The sequence below is a fragment of the Bombina bombina genome, chromosome 3 (genome assembly GCF_027579735.1).
Source record: "Bombina bombina isolate aBomBom1 chromosome 3, aBomBom1.pri, whole genome shotgun sequence".
NCBI lineage: Eukaryota > Metazoa > Chordata > Amphibia > Anura > Bombinatoridae > Bombina > Bombina bombina.
Window position 1 is genome coordinate 1,137,519,846 of NC_069501.1, and position 23,989 is coordinate 1,137,543,834.

General features: G+C 41.7%; 1 protein-coding gene across 1 annotated transcript in view; it reads left to right on the top strand.

The window, feature by feature from the left end:
• The window catches only part of ZDHHC20 (zinc finger DHHC-type palmitoyltransferase 20), a 241,653-nt gene that overhangs the window by 93,773 nt on the left and 123,891 nt on the right, over positions 1–23,989 (top strand). Inside the window, exon 3 of the mRNA XM_053708517.1 lies at positions 6,013–6,107. Within this exon, the coding sequence (XP_053564492.1) occupies positions 6,013–6,107 (95 nt within the window). The remainder of the gene's footprint in view (positions 1–6,012; positions 6,108–23,989) is intronic.

A 23,989-nucleotide genomic window follows, 5' to 3' on the forward strand; every position in this document is an offset into this window, starting at 1 on the left:
TATCCTAAGTGGAAATGTTGTTTGGGAATCGTTCTCTGTGTCCTCATTCTTTTCTTTTTAGGTACGTGTGTGCAGAATTTGGATGTTGTGCGGGCTTCTGTTTTTGTTTGTTTTCTCTGTATTAGATAACTACTGCTATTTCTCTTTTTTCTGGTTGAGAAGTTTACTTCGTTTGCTTTTCAGAACTGCGGTGCTGCAGTTTCCTGAGAGAGTTATGGCTTATTATTCGAGGGCTGTCTCTTCTTTTTAGGCTTTCAAAATGAAGCTTCTGTGGCACAGATTTGCAAGTCTGCAACTTAGTTTTTCTTTGCATTTTTTTCCAAATTTGATACTTTGTCTCGGTTGAGGCTTCTTTTGGGATATAGGTTATTCAAACAGTGGTGCCTTCTGTTTAGGTTACCTGTCTTGTCCCTCCCTAATCATCTGTGTCCTCTAGCTTGGGTATTGGTTCCCACTAGTAATTGATGAATTCGTGGACTCACCATATATTAGGAAAGAAAACATAATTTATACTTACCTGATAAATTTATTTATTTCCGGATATGGTGAGTCCACGGCCCACTCTTTATTTTAAAACAGTTATTTTTAACTAAAACCTCAGGCACCTCTACACCTTTGTGTTATCTTCTTTTTCCTTTTCCTTTCGGCTGAATGACTAGGGCAGTGATTTTTAACCTTTTTTTTTGCCGTGGCACACTTTTTACATTAAAAAATCCTGTGGCACACCACCATCCCAAAATTTTAAAAAAATCACACATTGTAGCCTAATACAGCATATATATAAACACATACACACACAAACACACACATACTGTATGTATTGTGCTGTTATGCCATGCCTCCTACAAACTACCCCTGCACTGGGAGTAAAAAACAAGCAAAGTTTAAAAAATATGTCACACTGTTGTCAGTCTGCCGTGGCACACCTGAGGATCTCTCACGGCACACTAGTGTGCCACGGCACACTGGTTGAAAAACACTGGACTAGGGGTTATGGGTAAGGAAAGTGACATATATAGCAGCTTTGCTGTAGTGCTCTTTGCCTCATCCTGCTGGCCAGGAGTGATATTCCCACTAGTAATTGATGATTCCTGTGGACTCACCATATCTGGAAAGAGAGAAATTTATCAGGTAAGTATAAATGTTTTTTTCCCTCAGGTTATACTATTTCCTATGCAAATATTTGCTATAATTTTCTTTAGTTTTTATACAAACATTATGTTTAGTAGAGTTATACAATTCTGTTTATGCACGGGGCTCCAGTCTTTGTTATTGAAGCCTCCTGTAAGCAGACATTGTATGCACAGTTTTAATTGTTGTAGAGAGTGATGGATGAAAAATAAATGTAAAGCTAATAGGAGCACAGTGTATTCTAATAATGTTTCTGCACATATCAGGCTACAGCATATTACAGTGCATATACTTACAATTTGTACCCATATGATGACATCACAGAAAGCTTGCAGTTGCATCTGTATGGCGGTCAGTGCGGTCAGTGCCACTATAACCCAAATAAACCATTGTTTAATGAACTGTGCTGACGTAGTGCATCACCGCTGTAGGGAATTTGCATGATAGGGACTGTCAAGTGGAAATTAACTTTTGAGCATTTCATAATACAGTACTGAGTTTAGGAGGGAAAAAATAGAACTGTAGAATGTATCTTTTTAATAGAAATGTTTGCACAAGCAACTTGCATTTGATTTCCTAATAACTACAGCAGTGATTCTAAACAATAGGTTTAGGAAACTTCTCACAGCCCTCACTAACACAGTATTATGCATGAGGGAGAAAACGATCCTTAAAAAGAGATCATTAATTGCTTTTGGGATCTTTATAACTTTTGTTCGTTCTTTCATTTTTTTTCTTTCTGTTTTTGTTGGTAAAACCACATTGCATTTGATTTCTTAATAAGCACATCAGTGATGGTCAACAAAGTTTTAGAAAACCAGTTGATTCAACCCTCACAACACAATATTAGACCAGAGGATAAAAACGACCCTTAACCCCTTAAGGACCAGGGCTATTTTTACATTTCTGCAGTGTTTGTGTTTAGCTGTAATTTTCCTCTTTCTCATTTACTGTACCCACATATATTATATACTGTTTTTCCTCGCCATTCAATGGACTTTCTAAAGATACCATTATTTTCATCATCATATCTCTTATATTTTATAAAATATGATGAAAAAAAACCACACTTTTTCTAACTTTGACCCCCCAAATCTGTTACACATCTACAACCACCAAAAAACAACCAAAATAAATAGTTTCTAAATTTTGTCCTGAGTTAAGAAATACCCAATGTTTACATGTTCTTTGCTTTTTTTGCAAGTTATAGGGCAATAACTACAAGTAGCACGTTGCTATTTCCAAACCTTTTTTTTTTCTTTCTCAAAATTAGCGAAAGTTACATTGTAACACTGATATCTGTCAGGAATCCCTGAATATTCCTCGTCATGTATATATATATATATATATATATATATATTTTTTTTTTTAGTAGACTACCCAAAGTATTGATCTAGGCACATTTTGGTATATTTTATGCCACCATTTCACTGCCAAATGCTATCAAATAAAATAAAAAGTTAACTTTTTCACAAACTTTAGGTTTCTCACTGAAATTATTTACAAACAGCTTGTGCAATTAGTAATAGGGAGCTTGTAGGGTTAACTTTAGGTTTAGTGTAGTAGACAACCAAAAGTATTGATCTAGGCCCATTTCATGCCACCATTTCACCGCAAAATTGAAATTACAGCTTGTGCAATTATGGCACCAATGGTTGTAAATGCTTCTCTGGAATCCACTTTGTTCAGAAATAGCAGATTTATATGGCTTTGACATTGCTTTTTGGTAATTAGAAAGCCGCTAAATGACGATGCGCACCACACTTGTATGATGCCCAGCAGTGAACGGGTTAATTAGGTAGCTTGTAGGGTTAATTTTAGCATTAGTGTAGAGATCAGCCTCCCACCTGACACATCCCACCCCCTGATCCCTGTCTGACCCCTCTCAAGCAGCTCTTTTCCCTCCCCCACCCCACAATTACCCGCCATCTTAAGTACTGGCAGAAAGTCTGCCAGTACTAAAATAAAAGGCGCTTTTTTTTTAAAATAAAAAATAATACATATTCTGCTATGTAGGATCCCCCCTTAGCCCCCAACCCCCTGCCCCCCCCCCCCCCAAACAGGTCTCTAACCCTCCCCCCTCTACCTTATTGTCTGCCTTCTTGAGTACTGGCCGCTGTCTGCCAGTACCCAGTTTGCATATAATTAGCCTTTTTTTTTTTTTATAATTTGTTTTTTTTATTTAATTTTCTGTAGTGTAGCTTCCCCCCACCCTCAATAACCAACCCCACCGCCAAAGATAAAATTGTCCCCCCTCCTCTCAGCCTCCTTTCTTTTAAAACTTTGTTCCGTAGTGTAGGGCTCCCACCTGCTCCTGCCCCTGTGCGTGCTCCCGATTCTGCCCCCTCTGACGCAATCTACACCAGCGATGGCTGCCCACCCGCCTCCCTGCAACGGTTCCCGTCCACCAACAATCGCACCATCACTGGCCAATGCAGAAAGGGCCACAGAGTGGCCCTCTCTTCATCAGTGTGTTAAAAAAGGTATTGCAGTGATGCCTCAATATCGAGGAATCCCGGCAATACCTTGAAAGCGACTGGAAGCGATCAGGATCGCTTCCAGCCGCTTTAAACCCCTAACGACGTACAGGGTATGTTGTTGGTCTTTAACGACCAGTTTGTGTATGACGTACCCTGTACGACATGTGTCATTAAGACGTTTAAAAGGGAACCGAAATCCATATAATTTTGAAAAAAGTTTTCAATCTACTTCTATTATCAGTTTGGCTTTGTTCCTATAGGTATTTTTGTTGAAGAGAATACCTAGGTAGGTAGTGTGCACGTGACTGGAGAACTATATGGCAGTAGTTTTTAATTGCCTTTGGAATCTTTTATCTTTTGTTCTTTTTCATTCTTTATTTTTATTTCTATCATTTTGTTTCTGTTTTACTTTAAATTTTTCTCATTTTCTCTTTCCTTTTCTTTCTCACTCACTGTGCAATATTGCCTCATTATTTAAGGGGACATGGAAGGCAAAATCGAACGTTCATAATTCAGAGCTTAAAACACCAACATTTTCAACCTTATCACTTGTCACATACACACTCCTGAACCTACCTCAGTATGCTCTTAGGGAAAGAAGCTAATCATCACTAAAGGAACAAATGAGAGAGGTACATTTGATAAAAGAAGTAGTTTGAAAGCTTTGTTAACTATACACTTATCTAAGCTGTGTCATTTTTTCCTGTCCCTACAAGTGTGTGTGCATTTTTCTGCGAGTATACAAGATTTGTTTGAATCCTTTGGATATCGCAGGCAAATAAAATAATAAATTAGTGCTGTTGAATGAAGTTTAAGAGTAATCCAAGGCTGTCTCAAAGCAGAGAATTGCAGAGCCATGGGCGTCGGGGGGGGGGGCACTTGCCCCTCCTCCAATTTTGCTCCAGGCAAAAAATCAAGCACACTTTTGCAAGCAAAGCACACAACTAGATTAAAACTTATTCTTCTATTTTGCTTTTAATTTACCTGTGTGCTTGCAAGACAGTGCCAGACTTTCTATGGGTTAATACTTTTGTAATTTTCTCTATGGGCTTTGCACCCAGGTTGGCTTGGAGTTAACTGCCTGAGTCACTGAGAGCTGTTCAGATTTCTGTGATTGCTGGTGAATTTTGCAGTGGGACATTTTCCTGGTACGGTTTGAGGTGGCAGTCAATTTCCGTGTTTTGTATGTGTCTAGGTAAATCACAAAGGCGTGTGTCACCCTTGTTTGTGTCTGTTTGTTTTATTGGAGACCTGCATTATGTGACTGTATGTTAGGGACCCAGGGAGGGAGAGACCATGGCATGGCCCTGGGCTATCACCATTTGGCCAAATGCTGTAACTATCTCTACCACTTTGCTTTTAATCTAGCTGTGTGCTTGCAAGAGAGTGCCAGACTTTCTATGTTGTAGGTGTAGGTATATATATTTTCTCATCACGTCTTTTGGGCTGGCTTCTAGATTTTCAAATCATAACTGTAAAGCCCTGCCTTATATCTAAACATAAGCTCTCTATTAAGTCACTTTTTTGATGCCACTTAGGTCAAGCAATTCTGTCTACTACACATGTTGCTATTGATATTGTTGTGCTTAGGATATTATATGGCGGGGGTTTGTCCCTCACCCTGAAAAATTTCTGCAGACACCCATGTTTTTAACTACAGTTTTGAAGAATGTATGTATGTATGTATTGTATTGGGTACTTGTAAAGCGCGGCTAATCACCCGTAAGGGTCTCAAGGCGCTGCTCATTTTATCGACCTCGGAAGGATGAAAGGCTGAGTGGACCTCGCCGGGGATCAAATCTGCAACCCTTGGGTTGCTACAGAGCTCAGCCACAGTGCCTTCAGAATAAAAGACTATGAAAGAACTATCAATACACATTCACTTTAATGTCCCTCTCATGCAACATAATGAAATGTACACGTCCAAATTAGTTTTAGATCCAACTGCTGATGCCAGAAACAAAATGTTTGTCTGCAGCTCTTTACTGTCCCTGTTCGTATTCCTCATTTTACCTCTCCCAGACTAGAGATCATTTAAAACCGTATTTCTAGGAAGTCTGTATGCAGGGCAGCGGCTATATGTTCTACCTATAAACATGGCACAGCAGCTGGTTGGCTGTGCCGCCCATTAGTACAAAAGATAAAAAAAAGGGGCTTAGAGTGCGTGGTGGTGGGGTGCTGGGGGCATGGGCCTACACGATGCAAACTTATCCTAGCCCCAATACATAAAACATTACAGAAAAGTACACAACATTTGAAGCATTGAACTTTGTTTAGTGTGCCTTTAATACTCGTTGGTTAATAATGGACAGGGAAAATCTCAAAAATTAAAAATGATTTTGTTAATATTCTAGACACATTCTGTGTGTTTTATTAATGTCTCTTTGCTTTATTATTACAGTTGTCTATCTGGTGATTTTTCATCTATCTTTTATAATGTTTGTGTGGTCGTACTGGAAGACAATCTTTTCAAAACCTGCTAATCCATCTAAGGAGGTGCGTATTTCATAAATATATAAAGTGCACATTGTGTATTATATTTCAGTGCTTTCAAGCTATTCCTGAAGCCCTTTAAAGGGAAAGTCAAGTCCAAAAAAAACATTCATGTTTCAAATAGGGCAGGTAATTTTAAACTTTCTAATGTACTTTTATCACCAATTTTGCTTTGTTCTCTTGGTATTCTTAGTTGAAAGCTAAACCTAGGAAGGCTCATATGATAATTTCTAAGCCTTTAAAGGCCGCCTCTTATCAAATGCTTTTTTGTTTGCTTTTCACAACAGGGGAGAGCTAGTTCATGTGAGCCATATAGAAAACATTGTGATCACGCCCGTGGCTTGTGGCAGACACTGCACTTATTGGCTAAAATGAAAGTCAATAGATAATAAATAAAATGTCATGTGATCAGGGGGCTGTCAGAAGATGCTTAGATGCAAGTTAATCGCAGAGGTAAAAAGTATATTAATATAACAGTGTTGGTTATGCCAAACTGGGGAATGGGTAATAAAGGGATTATCTATCTTTTTAAACAACACAAATTCTTGTGTTGACTGTCCCTTTTACCTACTTTTACAACATGGCCTAGCTGTGGGACTGCACTAGCAGATTTAGGGGCTAAGCTCAGGCTTATGGCCTCATTCTTTAGTACAAGGAAAGGAAATTTAATATTTTATTTTCAGTTACATTTTGGGACATTAAACCCCATAAATTTCATAAATCAGACAGGACATACAATTTTAAACAACCTTCAGATTACTTCTTTTATCTAATTTGCTTCATTCTCTTGGTATCCTTTGTTGAAGGGACAGCAATGCACTACTGAGAGCTAGCTGATCACATCAGGTGAGCCAATGACGAGAAGAATATATGTGCAGCGATCAATCATCGGCGCCCAGTAGTACATTTCTACTCCATATCCTACCTATGCTTTTCAACAAAGGATAACAAGAGAACAAGCATAATTCATATGAGAAATAAATTGGAAAAGTTTTTAATACTTAAACATTTCTAAAAAAAATTAGTGTAGCTAAAGAAAAATACCTCTAAATAGATTCATTATGTTGTCCCGATTTTAGAAATACCAAGTAATTTATAGTAAATATAGGTCAAATATTACAAAGATGGAATTATTGGTTTAACAGTAAAATTTGCTATGCTTGGATTGTAAGATAAATAGCCGTCATTCAATTAAAAATTGCTAAACATAAGTATATTTACATCTAATACTTGTGGGAAATACAGAACCTGGCCACTATGAGGAGGCAAAGACACCCCAGCCAAAGGCTTAAATACCTCCCCCCACTCCCCTCATCTCCACAGTCATTCTTTGTCTTTCATCACAGGAAGATGGCAGAGAAGTATCAGAAGATTTCAGAGTAGTCTCTTATGGAGGGTAGTACTCTTCGGAATAGGACTGGAGTTTTAAGTAGTCTTGTCAGCCTCTCAGTGAGAGCATTGAGGAATGTTAGGGTCTGGAGATGCAGGGAGAGTCTTTCTGCAAAACCATCCAGACTCGTATTAACAGCTCCTTAAGCAATCAGTGTTGACGAGTTTCACTGCCTGCTTTCTTCACTCAAGTCCATGTCAGGAACGATGCTACACACTATCAAACCTGAGAGGTCGTGTTCCTGTTCCATGGCGTTGATTCTGGTAAGATCGTTTCATTTTTTATATCTATAAAGATAACACAAGAAGACAGGGTCACAGTGTGAATCCTTTATCTGTTTAGAATCAAGGATTAAAATCTCCGAAAGGAACCTTCTATTCCTAAGCTTAATAAAGTTTATGAGGACAGGGTAGTGCCCCAGACTTTCCCGGTTCCCGTAAAGAGGGCGAATAATATTAAGAATGAGTGGGAGAGACTTGGCTCGTCTTTCTCCCCTTCTTCTTCGTTTAAAAAGTTGTTCCCGGTTCCAGATTCTCAGCTAGAATTGTGGGGATTTGTCCCTAAAGTGGATGGAGCTATCTCCACGCTCGCTAAACGCACCACTATCCTGCTTGAGGATAGTTTGTCTAAGGAACCCATGGATAGGAAATTAGAGACCCTGTTAAAAAAAAAAACGTCCAAATCTAGATTGCTTTCCCTTCCGTTTAAAGGAAAGATTATTTTCCGTTCAGGCTTGAACTCGATTAATACCACGGTCACGGGGGGCAAGGGTGCCTTTCTGCTGCAGGATAAGAAGAACAAACCTAAGGGTCCTAATTTTAGTCCCTTTCGTTCGGACAAGTCCCAACAACAGCAACCTGCCGCAAAGACCGAGCAGTCCAAGGGATCTTGGAAATCCTCTCAGTCTTGGAATAAAGCCAAGCAGATCAAGAAGCCCGCCGAGACAAAATCGACATGAAGGGGCGGCCCCGATCCGTCTCTGGTTCTTGTAGGGGCAGACTCTCTCTTTTTTCGTGGAGGTTTGGTTGAGAGACGTACAGGATCCTTGGGTTCTAGAAGTTGTTACCCAGGGTTACAGGATAGGTTTCAAAACTCATCCTCCCAGGGGCAGATTCCTCTTGTGAAATCTCTCATCAAATCCAGAGAAACGGATTGCCTTTCTGGAGTGCATGAGGGATCTCTCCTCTCTAGGAGTAATTGTACCGGTACATCTAGCAGAAAGAGGTCTAGGGTACTATTCAAACCTTTTCGTGGTCCCAAAGAAGGAGGGCATGTTTCGCCCGATTCTGGACCTAAAGTGCTTAAACAAGTTTCTGTTGGTTCCATCGTTCAAAATGAAGACGATAAGGTCTATACTGTCCCTAGACTTGAAGGACGCTTACCTTTATGTGCCAATACACAAGGATCACTTCAGGTTCTTAAGGTTCGCCTTTCTGACTCAGCACTTCCAGTTTGTAGCTCTTCCCTTCGGGGTGGCTACTGCTCCAAGAATCTTCACAAAGGTTCTGGGAGCTCTACTCGCGGTGGCGAGATCCAGAGGGATAGCAGTGGCTCCTTATCAGGACAACATTCTGGTTCAGGCTCCGTCCTGCCAGCTGGCAGAGGACCACTCGAGTGCTCTCCTCCTTCTTCTGCAATCTCATGGATGGATGGTAAACTCAGGAAAGAGCTCTCTGGTTCCCAGTACCAGAGTGGAGTTCCTGGGGATGATAATAGACTCCATTGCCATGAAGATATTCCTAACAGACAAGAGACGTTGCAAGATTGTCTACAGCTGTCTTGCCCTCCAATCCTCCTCAAGGCCATCAGTGGCCCGGTGCATGGAGGTGATTGGGCTCATGGTATCCACTATAGATGTCATTCCATTCGCAAGATTCCATCTCCGGCCTCTTCAGCTGTGCATGCTGAGGCAGTGGAACGGCAATCATTCAGACCTGTCCCAACTGATTTCTCTGGACAACGGGTCGAGGGAGTCTCTCTCTTGGTGGCTCCGTCCAGACCAGCTGTCCCAGGGAACTTTTTTCCTCAGACCATCCTGGGAGATTGTGACTACGGACGTGAGTCTCTCAGGTTGGGGAGCCAGGAAGGCACAGGGCAGGTGGAACCGGAAGGAGTCTCTTCTCTCGATCAATATCCTGGAACTAAGGGTGATCTTCAATGCTCTGGAGGCTTGGCCTCTCCTGAGTCCGTCCAAGTTCATCAGATTCCAGTGAGACAACATTACCTAAGTGGCCTACATCAACCACCAGAGGGGAACGAGAAGCTCCCTGGCCATGAGGGAAGTATCTCGGATTCTGGAGTGGGCGGAATCCCACGAATGCTCACTGTCAGCGATCCACATCCCGGGTGTGGACAACTGGGAAGCGGACTTTCTCAGCAGACAATCTTTTCATCCGGGGGAATAGTCTCTTCACCCGGAAGTGTTTGCGGAGATTTGCAACAGTTGGCGGGGACTCCGGAGATAGATATCATGTCGTCCAGACTCAACTTCAAGCTACCCAGATACGGGTCGCGGTCCAGGTACCCCCCAGGCAGAGCTGGTAGATGCCTTAGCAGTGTCTTGGGGATTCAACCTAGTGTACAAATTTCCACCGTTACCACTTCTACCTCGTTTAGTGGCACGCATCAAACAGGAGCAAGCGTCAACTATTCTGATTGCTCCATCGTGGCCGAGTAGGACGTGGTTTGTGGACCTAGTGGGGATGTCATCATCCCCTCCATGGAGGTTGCCCGTTGCAGGGATCTGCTAGTACAGGGCACCTTTTGTGCATCAGAATTTAGATTCTCTGAGGCAAACTGCGTGGAGATTGAACGCTTAGTCTTAGCCAGAAGGGGTTTTTCTGAGAGGGTGATTGATACTCTCATTCAAGCCAGAAAGCCGTTTTCCTGTCGCATCTATCATAAGATGTGGAGGACCTACTTACTCTGGTGTGAATCTTGTGGATATTCTTGCCATAAGGTCAGGGTCTCCTGAATTCTTTCCTTCCTCCAGGACGGTCTGTAGAAGGGACTTGCAGCCAGTTCTTTATGATTAAATTGTTTTTATTAGGTAATGCAAAATACAATACAGGTACCAGTCAAACTCAATACATATGTCATTGTAATGAAAAGCTTAACATTATCATATGGGAGAGTCCAAGTAGTTTCGAGGTAGCCAACTTATTTAGCAGACTTATTGTTCCAGCAAATCCTACCATCTTGGCCCGCCGTTAGGGGACAACTCGGTCCCTGGAACTCCCCAGTTCCTTATAATCCAACCTTAATGCCCTCCTGGGAATGGTTTTCAACAATAGTGTAAGTAGAGGCAATTACTCTTCTGTAGTCTCCCAGGGGAATATATACTTGTGATTGAGCTGTTGACTGGTTATGTGAGTAACTACCTGTTACTCGTCTTAAACTTATTTTATCTAACTAATTAAGAAAACTACCAAACAAATAGAAGGGAAAAGAGAAAAAAAAAGAAAAATAGAACAGTCATAAATCAAGGGTTAACATCATGATAGCAAAAACAGCTTATCAGCACTTCATCTCTCCTTCCCGCTCCCCACTGCTTCCAATCTTTCAAAGGCACTAAAAATATGTGGAGCGGAAATGTATTTATATACCTATTAATACAGGCTACTTTCTAGTGTGGCTCCTCCGTCACCCCCCCCCCCCACCGTCTCTGGTCCTCCATCTCCAACCGACACATACCTCCCCCCGGCCCCCAGCATCCAGTAATACCATGTTTTCTGGAAGGTGTCAGATGTGCCCTGGGTGTATGCAGCTAACTCATACATAGAATACGTATGTTCAAATTTAGCCATGATCTCCCTCCACGCCGGTACCCCAGTTTTCCAGTATTTGGCTATAGTAACTCTGGTTATAGTGCATAAAATCCTGATGAAGGCATTAATGTGTTTGTTTAAGTTGGGTAACTGTTCGTGAAGGAGGGCCTGCGCCAAACTGAGATGGATACTCTCGTCTAGAAGAGCACTCAGCAATTCAGAGAGGTTCCTCCATATATGGTTAACCTGTGGGCATTCCCACCACATGTGTAGATAGGTGCCTTCCTCCCTGCATCCCCTGTAACAAAGTCTGGATCCGCCTTTCACCAAATGCGCTGTCCTAAGGGGAGTAAGGTACCATCTAAAGGAGGTCTTAATAATGTTTTCTCTAAGGTCTGCACTCAATAGGGATCTACAGGAACCGTAAAACAGCTCCTCCCACTCCCCCTGTTCCTTTATCACTCCTAGATCTGTTTCCCATTTTAATACTAAAGGAGTCTTAGAGCTAGCTCTATGCGCCTGCAGGTCAAGGTAGATTAGTGAGATTGCACGTTTGGGTCTGCTGGAGGCGGCACACAATCTTTCTAAACTTGTAGTACTTCTAGTGGCCGTCTTGGATAGATAATGACGTATTGCTGATGCTATTTGTAAGTATAAGAACCACTGGAGTGGTATCGGGTCTATTTTTTGGCTCAATTGTGAGTAGGTTATGGGGGCTCCATTGCACACTAGGTCCGCCACTCTATAGAGTCCCTTATTCTCCCATTTACCTACTAGTGGCCTATGATCAGGGTTTAACAGGTACTTTAAAGGGATCTTCATAGAGTTCTCCGGGAAGATATTGTCGGGTCCCACCGTTGATTTCCATTCCTGTCTAGACAATCTAGTGATTGAGGAAAGCTGTAGCATTTCCCCTCTCTTTGCCCCCCTTTCCCATATAATGTCCTCTGGAGAGTTAAGGTTCCCCATCTCTGCCTCAAAGATAGGCCACAAGATGCTGTCATCCCTCCTCCCGCATAGAGAAATCTGTGCAAGTCTGGCTGCCTTATAGTAGTCCTGCAGGTTAGGTAGGCCAACCCCTCCCAGTTGTCTATGTCTCGTGAGTAGTTGAGAGGAAATCCTAGCCTGTTTCTTGTCTCTAAGGAAGTTGTGAAGGGCTTTTTGGATAGAGTCTAGGTCAGGTTTATTAACTTTTATAGGTAATACTCTAAATAGATACAGAATCCTTGGTAGAATGTTCATTTTAATGGATGTCAGTCTCCCATACCATGAAAACTTAAGTGGTTGCCATCTGTTAAGGTCTGACCTGATTTTTTTAAACATTGGAAGGTAATTTAATCTATAAAGGTTAGATGAGTGTGATGTAAGATTTATTCCCAGGTACCTAATACTTTGTTTGGACCATCTGAGTTCAAAATTAGTTTCGATATTTTTCATTGTGTGTCTAGGGAGGTTAAGTGGAAGGGCTTCGCATTTATCCAAGTTAATTTTATATCCCGAGATAGAGGAAAACTCCTGGATAACCTCATATAGCAAAGGAAGTGACAAGAGTGGTTTAGTAATTGTCAACAAGATGTCATCCGCGAACAAAGTGATTTTATGGGTTAACCTCCCAATCTGCAGACCCTCTATTCCCGGGTTGTTCCTAATGGAAGCGGCCAGGGGTTCTATACACAACGCGAACAGCAGCGGCGAGAGGGGGCAGCCCTGCCTAGTGCCGTTTTGAATTTGGATATCCACTGATTGATGTCCCACTGCCCTAACTCGCGCCGATGGTCTAGAATAAACATTGCGAATTGCTGTTAAAAAGGGCCCATGTATCCCTCTCTTTTCTAGCACTGTCCACATGTACTTCCAGTCCACTCTGTCGAATGCCTTCTCTGCGTCCAAAGAGAGGAGCAGAGAAGGCACTTCGTTTTCTGTCAAGTAGTCTATCACCCCTGTCATTCGTCGGACATTATCCGGGGCCTCCCTCCCCATCACGAAGCCCACCTGGTCTGGGTGTACTAATGTCGGGAGTATTTGCTTAAGTCTATTAGCTAGTACCTTCGTCACAATTTTGATGTCCTGGTTTATTAAAGAGATTGGTCTATAGTTATTACAAAATTTCGGATTTTTCCCTGGTTTTGGCAGTACGACAATTTTAGCTTGTAGTAGCTCTGCTGGTATCTCATGGCCCTCCATGATATGATTAGCGAATTTAATAATGTGTGGGAGTAGCTCTGCTTTAAACAGTTTGTAATATTCACCAGGGAACCCATCTGGTCCCGGTGCCTTCCCTGACTTGAGGTCTCTAAGGACCCCTAAAATTTCCTCCCGTGTGACTTTAGCATTAAGCATGTTATGATCTTCCTCTGAAATAACCCCCAAGTTTACACCATCTAGGAAGTCGGTTTGCTTTTGTTGTGTATTATTGTTGTAATCTACCTTTCTACCGTCGTAGAGATCCCTATAATAGTGTGCGAATGTATCCACTATCTCTTGTGGGTGTGAGGTTAAATGACCCGACGTGTCTTGCAAAATTGGGATTGATGATATTTGGTGGGTATCCCTAATTTTTTTGGCTAAAAATTTGTCTGGTTTGTTAGCATAAAGAAAGTAGGCTGATTTCAACCTATGTGCTGCTTTAATGGAGTGTTCATTTAAATATTTTGCCAGAGACTGTTTTTTTAGTTGTAGTGATTGGAGTGTAGTGGCCGAGTAAGTCTTTTTGTGGGAGCGTTCTAATTCCTCTATCTCGGAATACAATAGGGAAATATGGGTTTTAGTTTTCCTCGCTAGTATGGCTTTTTCTTTGATGAGAAGCCCCCGGATCACTGATTTATGCGCTGCCCAAACATTGATAGGATTAGAGGTTGAGTCTAAGTTAATATTCCAATATTCCTCCAATGCTCTTAATATGTTCTTTTTAATCTGGGGACTTTTAGTGCATGATGGGTCAAAAGTCCAAGACTTCGCCCTATTTGGGTCTCTCAAGTCCCCCAACTGAACCTGGGTGACAGAGTGGTCCGACCATACACACGTGTGTATGTTTGCTGCTCTAAGAACCGGTTGTAGTATTTGGCTTATGAAAATGTAATCCAGCTTGGTGTAAGTCTTATGAGCTGCTGAGTAATATGTTGTGTCTGTGGTTAAACCATGCAACGTCCTCCACGAATCAATTAGAGAATGGGGGCCCAGGGAGTCCATAATGGATTTGGCCATAGATCTAAGTCTCCCACTTTTTTTGGAAATCATGGTAGGGCCATGTACTAATCTTTGAATATCCAGGTTAAAGTCACCTGCTAATATGATCCGCATTTTAGACCATCCGGTCAACAAGTGTGAAATGTCTCTGAAAAAGACATTCTGTTTCTCATTCGGAGCATAGATATTGCACAGCACCACATCCACTCCCTGTATCTGGCCCTGTACCAGTATGTACCTACCCTCCTTATCCGCTATCGTTTCCCCATGTACAAATAAAAGTGAGTGGTGAATCAAGATGGAAACCCCTCGTTTCTTTGTGTTTGATGTGGCATGATAATGTTGAGTGTAGTCTCTCGACCAATATTTGGGGACAGAGGATTTAACAAAATGGGTCTCTTGTAAATACACTATGTTGGCGTGTAAGTTCCTGTATTGTGTGAGAGCTGTACGTCTCTTAATGTCCGAGTGCAGGCCTCTTACATTGTGTGATACTAAATTAATATTGGGAAGAGTCATCTTGTGGTGTGTCGGGATTGGTCTATGTTATTGTCATAAATAAAAACCGCACTTACCTGCAGTCTCAGGAAAGCCCCTGGAGGAGGAGCAACGGAAGAGCCACAAAAAACTACGTTATCTGTGATAGTGCATGATTTGAGATGAGCATAACCCCTTGTTTCATACTTAAACTTAACAACTTTAAACATCAGAATAAACATAAACTTAAACCAGAACGTATAGATGTTTCTGTACCTTAATTTCATCCCCTCCCAGAGAGAGTGTAAGTGAGTAAAGGAATGGCTCAAGGAATACTGGGAAGACAAGAGACAGAAAAGAGTAAAGAGGAAAAAGGAAAGAAGAGGAGAGGTGAAGTGTGCAGTCAGTAGGACTAAATGACAGCCCTATTGCAACAAATGGCATTAAGCATATTTTAACAAGTACATAATAGCTATACATTATCCACAACTAACTTTCTCAGTAATTTCGCCCTTTACCTATTACCAAAGGGCAGGGAAACGGTAAGAACCTTATATAAAAAAAAAGGATATAGGAAACCTCAGTTCGTGAGCATGTCCAACTCCCCAATGAGGAATTGAAAAGACACTAGTCCTTCCAAAAGATTCCCTCAGTGGGAAGCCCTGCTTTGTGAGGGTCAGCATTTCAAGGATAAGTCCAGTGTTCTCTGTGCAACTGAAATTGTGAGCATCAGGATTTAGATTTCTTGCCCCCCTTAGGGATCTTTGTCCATTTGCTCTTGAGAGGGGAGCCCCTAGGTTCCATAGGGACTAATGAACTGGTTGGAGGATTAATGTTGGAGACATCAGGTATATCCAAGCCTAGTTGTTTGCACCCTGAGGGCACTTCCTCAAGCGATTTGATGCTGATGGATCTGCCTTCTTTCATCACTATCAAGGCGAATGGGAATCCCCATCTATATGGTATTTGATTTTTCCTGAGGAGGGTTGTGAGTGGTCTTAGTGTATTGCGGCGTTGAAGAGTGCGTATACAAAGGTCCTGATAGAACTGTATCACGTTCCCCTGGAATTTAAAAGTAGGATTTTGGCGTGCTGCCTGTAGAATTCTTTCTTTCTCAGGGAAACGTAAAAATTTGATAATAATATCTCTGGGCGGTAAGTCATCTTTAGGTTTAGCTCTAAGGGCTCTGTGAGCTCTCTCTATCTGAAAGGAGTCATCTGTGTTGTCTCCTGTGATTGCACGGAACAGTTGTAGGAGGTAAGAGTTTAAGTCCTTATTCAGGATTGATTCCGGGATTCCCTTAAGACGTAGATTGCATCTCCTCGACCTGTTCTCCAGGTCCTCCATTTTTTCCTGAAGTTCCTGAATTTCTTGCTGTTGGGAGTTATAAGATTTTGAGAGAGTGGAAATATCCTCAGATAATTCTTCTTGATTAGTTTCAAGGGTGTCCACCCTGTTGCCAATTTCAGTGATGTCATCTTTTATTTCTTTTAAACTTGCAGTTACTGAAGAATGGAGTTTATCTATTTTGCTCCACAATTTTTCAAAATTTGTGTCAATGTCTTTCTTGGAGACCAATGTTTGCAAGTCTGCTTTTGTGACAGGGATTTGCTCTGCAGGAGTTGAATCAGAAGACCCTTCAAATCCCTCCTCCTCTGTCTCCGATTCCATGACTTCAGGAATCTTGTTTGCCCTTGATGTTTTAAAAAAAGTGTCCACAGGTGTTGTCTTAGGGGGTCTATCTATTTTATTTGGTTTTCTGGCCGACATGGTATATCCGTGTTTTTATTTGCTCTCTTTTTTTTATTCTGTGTGTTCCACCAGGTGTAATAGGAAAGGAGGGAAGGGGGGGAGTGATTCTAAATACTGGTAAATAACAGGAATATTGCAGTGTCTAATTATCTTCCTTGCGGTTAAGAGAAGAGAAAAGAAAAATATTTGTTGCTCAGGATAGTAGCACAATTCTCCACCCCCACTTCCTATTGCTTTTGTGAATTAAAACCTGGTTGGGTTTTTAATCTTGCGGCCTGTGTTGAGACTCCTCCAAAATGACCCCTCTCTGTTTTACACTGACAGTAATATGTTAAGTGATTCCCTTACTTCACATTGTATGCCAGTTATATGAGCTTACCGCGCCAAATTGACCTTTGCTACGCACCTTTATTTTAGCTGCGTCTCTGGTTAAACTTTAGCCGCCATTGCATAACCCCTGCATGGTTCTGATAGTCCCTTTTACTTACAGATACCTGTCAGCATGTTTTCGCCCGGCCTGTTCAGTAAGTCTAATGAGGCAAGTAGCGCCTCTGATTTCCGACAGCTCAGTGAGATGATGCGGAGTTCTTCCCCCACGTGTCAATGGCGGATCAAAAAGTCCCGTTTTTCACATCCTCCCTCAGCCGGGTAGGAGCCTCTGGACTGCTGTTTCGTGCCGAAGGTGCACCGTTAATATTTCTGAGTGCCTGAGGTGTTTTGTCTGCTCCGATGTCTCTATGTACCCTGCGGGTTGTGTCACCGTTACCCGGCTGATGTCTCTCAGGCTGAGTCTAATCCGCACTCCTTGTTGTTATCCGGGCAAACTAAAGCATGGATTAGCTTTTAGATGGTCTCTCCTTGCCCAAATGATTCTTTTTTCACATTGTAGTATGCTATAATGCTCATGTATATATCCTGACTGCACGGAGCTCTTCACCTAAGCCTCCATCTTAGAGCTCGGTCAGGCCACGCCCCCCTGCAGCCAGTTCTTTAAGGGGACACATTTCGGCTCTATCTGGGCTGTTGCACAAGAAGCTTGCTGAGCTCCCTGATATTCAGTCTTTTTTGTTCAGGCTCTGTCCAGGATCAGGACTGTGTTTAGACATTCTGCTCCTCCTTGGAGTTTAAATTTGGTTCTGAAGGTTTTGCAGGGGTCTCCGTTTGAGCCTATGCATTCTCTTGACGTTAAGAATCGGTCTTGGTAGGTTCTTTTTCTACTGGCCATTGCTTCGGCATGCAGAGTGTCTGAATTAGCAGCCTTACAATGTGAGCCTCCTTACCTAGTTTTCCATGCAGATAAGGCTGTCCTTCGCACTGGACTGGGATTTCTCCCTAAGGTGGTGTCTGATCGCAACATTAATCAGAAGATTGTAGTTCCTTCCTTGTGTCCTAAACTTGCTTCTTGGAAGGAACGGTTACTTCATAACTTGGATGTGGTTCGAGCTTTGAAATTCTATCTTCAGGCTATGAAGGATTTCAGACAAACTTCAGCTTTGTTTGTGGTCTATTCGGCGAAGCGCAAGGGGCTGAAGGCTTCTACTTTCCTATCATTTTGGCTGAGGAGCATGATTCGTTGGGCTTATGAGACAGCGGAACATACACCTCCTCAGAGGATTACTGCTTACTCAACTAGAACTGTGGCTTCTTCTTGGGCCTTTAAGAATGAGGCCTCTATGGAGCAGATTTGTAAGGCAGCTACCTGGTCCTCCTTACATACTTTTACAAAGTTTTACAAATTTGACTTTTTTGGGCGTTTTTCATTCAGTGTCCTAGAGCTTGGGTATTTGTTTCCCACAAGTAATGAATGAAGCCCTGGACTCTCCTCGTATTAGATGGGAAACATAAATTATGCTTACCTGATAATTTAATTTCCTTCGTTACGAGGAGAGTCCACGGCTCACGCCCCGGTTCTCCGTTGGGCGGACCTAAATTTTTTGTTTTTTCTTCTGGCACCTTTTATACCCTGATATTTCTCCTACTGTTCCTTGTTCCCTCGGCAGAATGACTGGGGGATGAGGGGAATGGGGGAGGTATTTAAGCCTTTGGCTGGAGTGTCTTTGCCTCCTCCTGGTGGCCAGGTTCTGTATTTCCCACAAGTAATGAATGAAGCCGTGGACTCTCCTCGTAACGATGGAAATTAACATAACTTATGCTTAACTGATAATTTATTTGTAGAATTGAAACACCCCAGGGTATTTATCTAGATGCATTTTGACAAAAGGGCAGAAAATACATTTTTAGGGTAGAAAGCACACAAAAACTTTATTTATCCTCTTGTGCCAAATAGTTGTAGGTACTATGTTACACAATACTTTGCCCAGCGTACTGTGTACCTATGTACAACACATAGGTGCATGCTATGGTCCTTGCTGTCAGCTTTGGCATCAGAGACTGCAGCTGGGTTTAGAAGGCATCTGCCTTCATATGGTAAGGAAGCACTGATTGTGTTCCCTTTACCATATGAAGACAGATCGCCAATACATACAGTGACACAGACTGTGCCATTTTGGGTGGTTTTATTTATCTTTAAAAGATTAGCCAAGTGTTAACATTTAAAAAAAGAAATTACTGCAATTATTTTTCCATAACCCAAACTCCACTCATCATTTGTTTTATTTGGAGAAGGCAATCTGGGTTTTAGTCCAAATCCGACTAGCGACAGTCATACAGTTGTTTTGCAGTTATATGCTAATGCCAATTAGGGATATGTATGTAGCAGAGTTAGCTTTGAGAAGTCGGCAGGGTACATTTTGAAGTTCTGAGAATTAGAAACAGAGCTAAATTACATTTAAAGGGGGCAAAATAAATAATGAAAATGTATTGCAAAGTTGTTTCAGTATGCATACCTAAATATATTATATAAAAATCCCTTTAAAGGGACAGTAAACACCTTGAGATTTTTATATGAAATGGAAATGTACCCTGCTTATTTTTCAAGGCTAACTCAGCTATATAGTAATCGCTATTTGGCGTTAGCTGATAACTGCAAACAAATTCACTTTATACTTACATAATAACTGTGACCATCCTTTATAATCCAATATACAAGAGTGAGCCCAGCACTATACCAGCAATCCATTCACAAAAAAAACTTAGTCTCTCCAAGATAAACTGATTCATTTCTTAGTGTAACATGGGTATCCAAACCAGTACACAACGTTTTGGGGGAAACCCCTTAATCATGTGATCATCCGTATAGTCAGCAGACTAAAGCCCAGATTGGCTCCTCCAAAGAAAGCAAATGGGGGGTTGAGTTTGGTTATTGATGAACAATTACAGTAAAAAGGATGTTGTTGTTGGGGGGGGGCGGATGCAACTAGAAGGAGCTCCTGAGAGAAATAACGATTAAACTTATTATTAGCTTACTAGAGACTGGTATTTGGGGTGATTTTTGCCCATGAGCTACAGGGGTCACATACCCCAAGTACATAGCTCTTAAAAGACAGTGAACAAGGGAAGAGAGGACTTTACAATACTGCCTTATTGAGCTGCCGCTCCAGACTGAAGCGCCATCTTTGAAGAGCGTGCTTTACTGCCCGACATGATGACCCAAAAGAGTCTCCTTTTTCAGGTGCAAACACTGTTTGCTGAATTTGAGCACCGGATACACTGCAGATTTGACCGGCTCATGGAACTCATGGGCATAGAGGAAGACCGGGCTGAGCCACTTAAAGCTGAAGACACTATTCCCGGGCTCCAACACAGCGGCCTATATAACAATGAGGACTACGCTCCCAAGGGGACCGGCAAACCGGGGAACAGTGAGACCTACATGGAGGAGCTAATAGAAGGAGGACAGGAATGTGCTACCACCGAGACGCTGCATAAGACCGATACCTGTGCCGGGAAGGACCCTCCGCCTAGCGCCTGTACCTCAGTGAAAATGATGGACTTACCAGCAGCCATCCTCCTGCCTGCCGAGCCAGACCCCGCATCGCGCAAGAATGGAACATTGGCGGCTAAGGTTGAGCAACTCTATCCCGGTTTGCTGGGGGAGAGTGAGATGGGGCGGGAGGATGTAGCGCAATTGCTACACAGCCGGGACGTTGCCACACTGGGGGTCCTCGCCAAGAGGCGGAGAAGGTACTTGTTCTTTGTGTGGGGGGCGCCTGGTGGTGCGGCCACTCGTGTTTTATTTAACTCCCAGAGCGGGGACTGTACTAGGTCATGGAACCTGGGAGATACCCCCCTTCCCAGAGAGCTGTGCTCACTTCAACTAGAGCGATCTGGAATTGGGTAATGGAAACACTAAGAACTATTGGGCCGGGTGGGAACTTCATACACTGCCCACTGCCCTGCTCTCCAATTTATCCCTGTCCTGGGCTGACTTATAAAGTTGGAGGTTGTCATACATATTGTTTCTGCCATGCTTAACTATATTTCCTTTACAGGGCTCATGTATGACGCCCCTGGACTGTTTTAGTACAGGATTATACAAATGTATGCAACCTAAACCCTCTATTTTTTTTTATCTTCTATTTTAGAATGTTGATTATGATCTAGACTGACAGGCCTTGCATACTAACTATATGTTATTTGCTAACAGGTATTATTGTTAACTCTATCCAAGATATTACTGTATGAAGGCTGTATGAAGGCATTAAAAGCTGTACAACGTGTGTTGAAGCTAGCTCACTGCTAAATATTTACTGAACATATTTGAATATTTTATTTAAACTGGTTAGCTGCTCCTCCAAGAATCTAAGTGTAAATGTCTTTGTATGTAGATCCCTTAAAATGTTATTATGTACAAAGTCCTGACCTTTATAGCTCTTAAGGGGTTACTCTATGTCTGTGCTATTTAGAAGCAGTTATTCAGCTAATGTGACACGAAAAGGTAAGAGCACGTTTAGAAATGTTGTTTGAGACTACAACTGGGAACACATGCATATAGAATCACATTGGCTGCTCTTGACATCCGAATAGATACCTACTGTTCCCAGTAACCCTGGGGCTTATGTTAGGGATCAGTTGTTAATCATCTACTTTAAATCCGCCCCCCCCCTTTTATCCCTTTATCCCTCTTCCCCTCTTCTCATTACCCCCCCCCCTCTCTCCCCCTCTCTCCCCCCCCCTACCCCCTCTTCTTTCCCTCCTCCTTTCTCCCCCTCCTCTTCTTTCCCCCTCTTCTCCCCCCTATCCCTTCCCTTTACCCCTCCCCCTTCCTCTCCCCTCCCTCCCCCCCTTCCCCCCCCCTACCCTATCCCCCCTCTCCCTCCTTATTCCCCCCTCTTCTAAAGATGTGGTAAGGGATAACCACCTTATCCTCCACATCCCTATTTGGCAGAGTTGTGCTGCCCCTGCCCTGCCCGTGGAGCCTTGTTTGAGTGTGTCCTGGTTTGTTTATAATAATGGCTCTTCGGGAATTTCTTAAGACTAGTATTCTGTGTTCAATACTTCTAGATATTTTTTCACTCTCATTTCAGTATAAGAGTTTTATTCACTTATGTACCAAATACATGTGATCACACTACTGGCACATCGCAATGGGTTCAGGGTCTGTGTGTCCCTCACCTGATTATAAGTTTTTTTGAACCTACAGCTTTTAGACTCACACTCTTATTGACCTCCTGGTAGTTGTTTTAATGTGAATAGTCATACGCTGGCATCTATTAAGGTTCAAGTTTAATTATGAACCAGTCCCTGTAGATTATTCTCTCGAAGTAGTGTGAAGTACTCCCGTAAATATTGTTAATTTTTCACTTTCTTCTTACATCTCCTTCACTCTTAGTGTTAGTTTTCTGGACCTAACCATGGTCCCAGCGGCTATAAGAAGGAGGATATAAGTGTAGGCCTCATTCAGGCCTGAACTAACTAAAAGCCCTCTGAGTAGTACATTCACCTTACTGAGGTCCATAAGCGGCCTCGGCTTCCATGAGGGGAAAAGAGGGAGCTTTGAGGTTTGCTCTGCCATTTTGTGTATATTCCAATCTACGAGTCCGTTATGATTGTTACAACAAGAGATCTATACCCAAATTTGTTACTCAGCATTTGTTTTTTTTGTTCATGTAAACTATATTGTCATATACTATGTGTCATTTGCTTGTTTGAGCAAACTGATCCCTGTCTGTTATTGTTATCCCCTCAATAAAAATAAAATATTTAAAAAAAAAAAAAGAAAAAAAAAAAGGATGTTTTAAAAACATTTAGACTTATATGCTATTCTATAGCAAGACAACAGAAATATCTAATAATTACAAGCTTTTACCGTCCCTGTTTGCATTTGTCTCCTTAGGGACAGATGCAAATAAGCTTGTGCTCAGACAAATGTAGTGTGTTTGAGTCAAGTTAGAGGAATCTGTAGTTTGAATATACTTGGTTTGAGTACCACAATCCTTTGTAAGTGCTCTCACCCTTGACTATAAACTTCAGTTATTTTGATGTTCAATATTAAATTGTGTAATGGAGAAAGGTATATTTATAGCATACTTATTATTATGGCCAATTATGTGACACCATCTTTTTTTTTTTTTTCTTATTCTTTTCATTTTGATATGGTAAATAGTGATTCTTTCTTGTTGGAAATAAAGGTGATAATATTGGCAAATATTGGATGTTATGGACCTTCTAATTCTGATTGTTTTCAGTGTTAAGTTATTCCTTGTGTTTGTTTTTATTTAAAACGATCATTTTGTAAGCTCTTATCAATACAAATGTTAGTTTTCTTCATGCATTTACTATTCACATCATACTATATGAGGAAACCTTATACACTGCTACTTTATCTTGCTTTGATTTGCAATGAAAATGAAGACAAAAGGTGAATACTGGTTAAGGTTACAGATTTCCATTTCAGCCACGTACGTTCTGTAGTATTGTTGCACTTACTGCTTATTTGATTTAGCTGTAGGTAGGCCTGAATAATCTGACACTGACTATACAGTAGTAATGTATCATCTCTGTGACACAAGTTACACACTAATGCTCTGTAATAATGTGCGGTTATTGTAATAGCCTGATGATTCCGACAGCAAAGACTAGGGAAGGAGGAGAAAGATTACAAGGAAAATAATTGTTAGACCATAACAAAACCTTGAGGTAGAAACCAGTTATAACCAGAGTCAATAATGAAGACTAAACGGCTATGGCTTAGATCCTGTGCACAAAGCAGAGTTTACGTAGTTACTATGTTTTTGGAGATCATATCAAACAGTTTCTACAATTATTTTTCTATATAATCTTCTCCTTTACATCTACTACTTAATAGCTTCACTTCCTGTTTGCCAAAATAAAAGTAACATTAACAGAAAATTATGCCAGCCATGTGGCTAGCAGGTTAGCATGCGAGCAAAAACATTTTACTTTGAACTTGT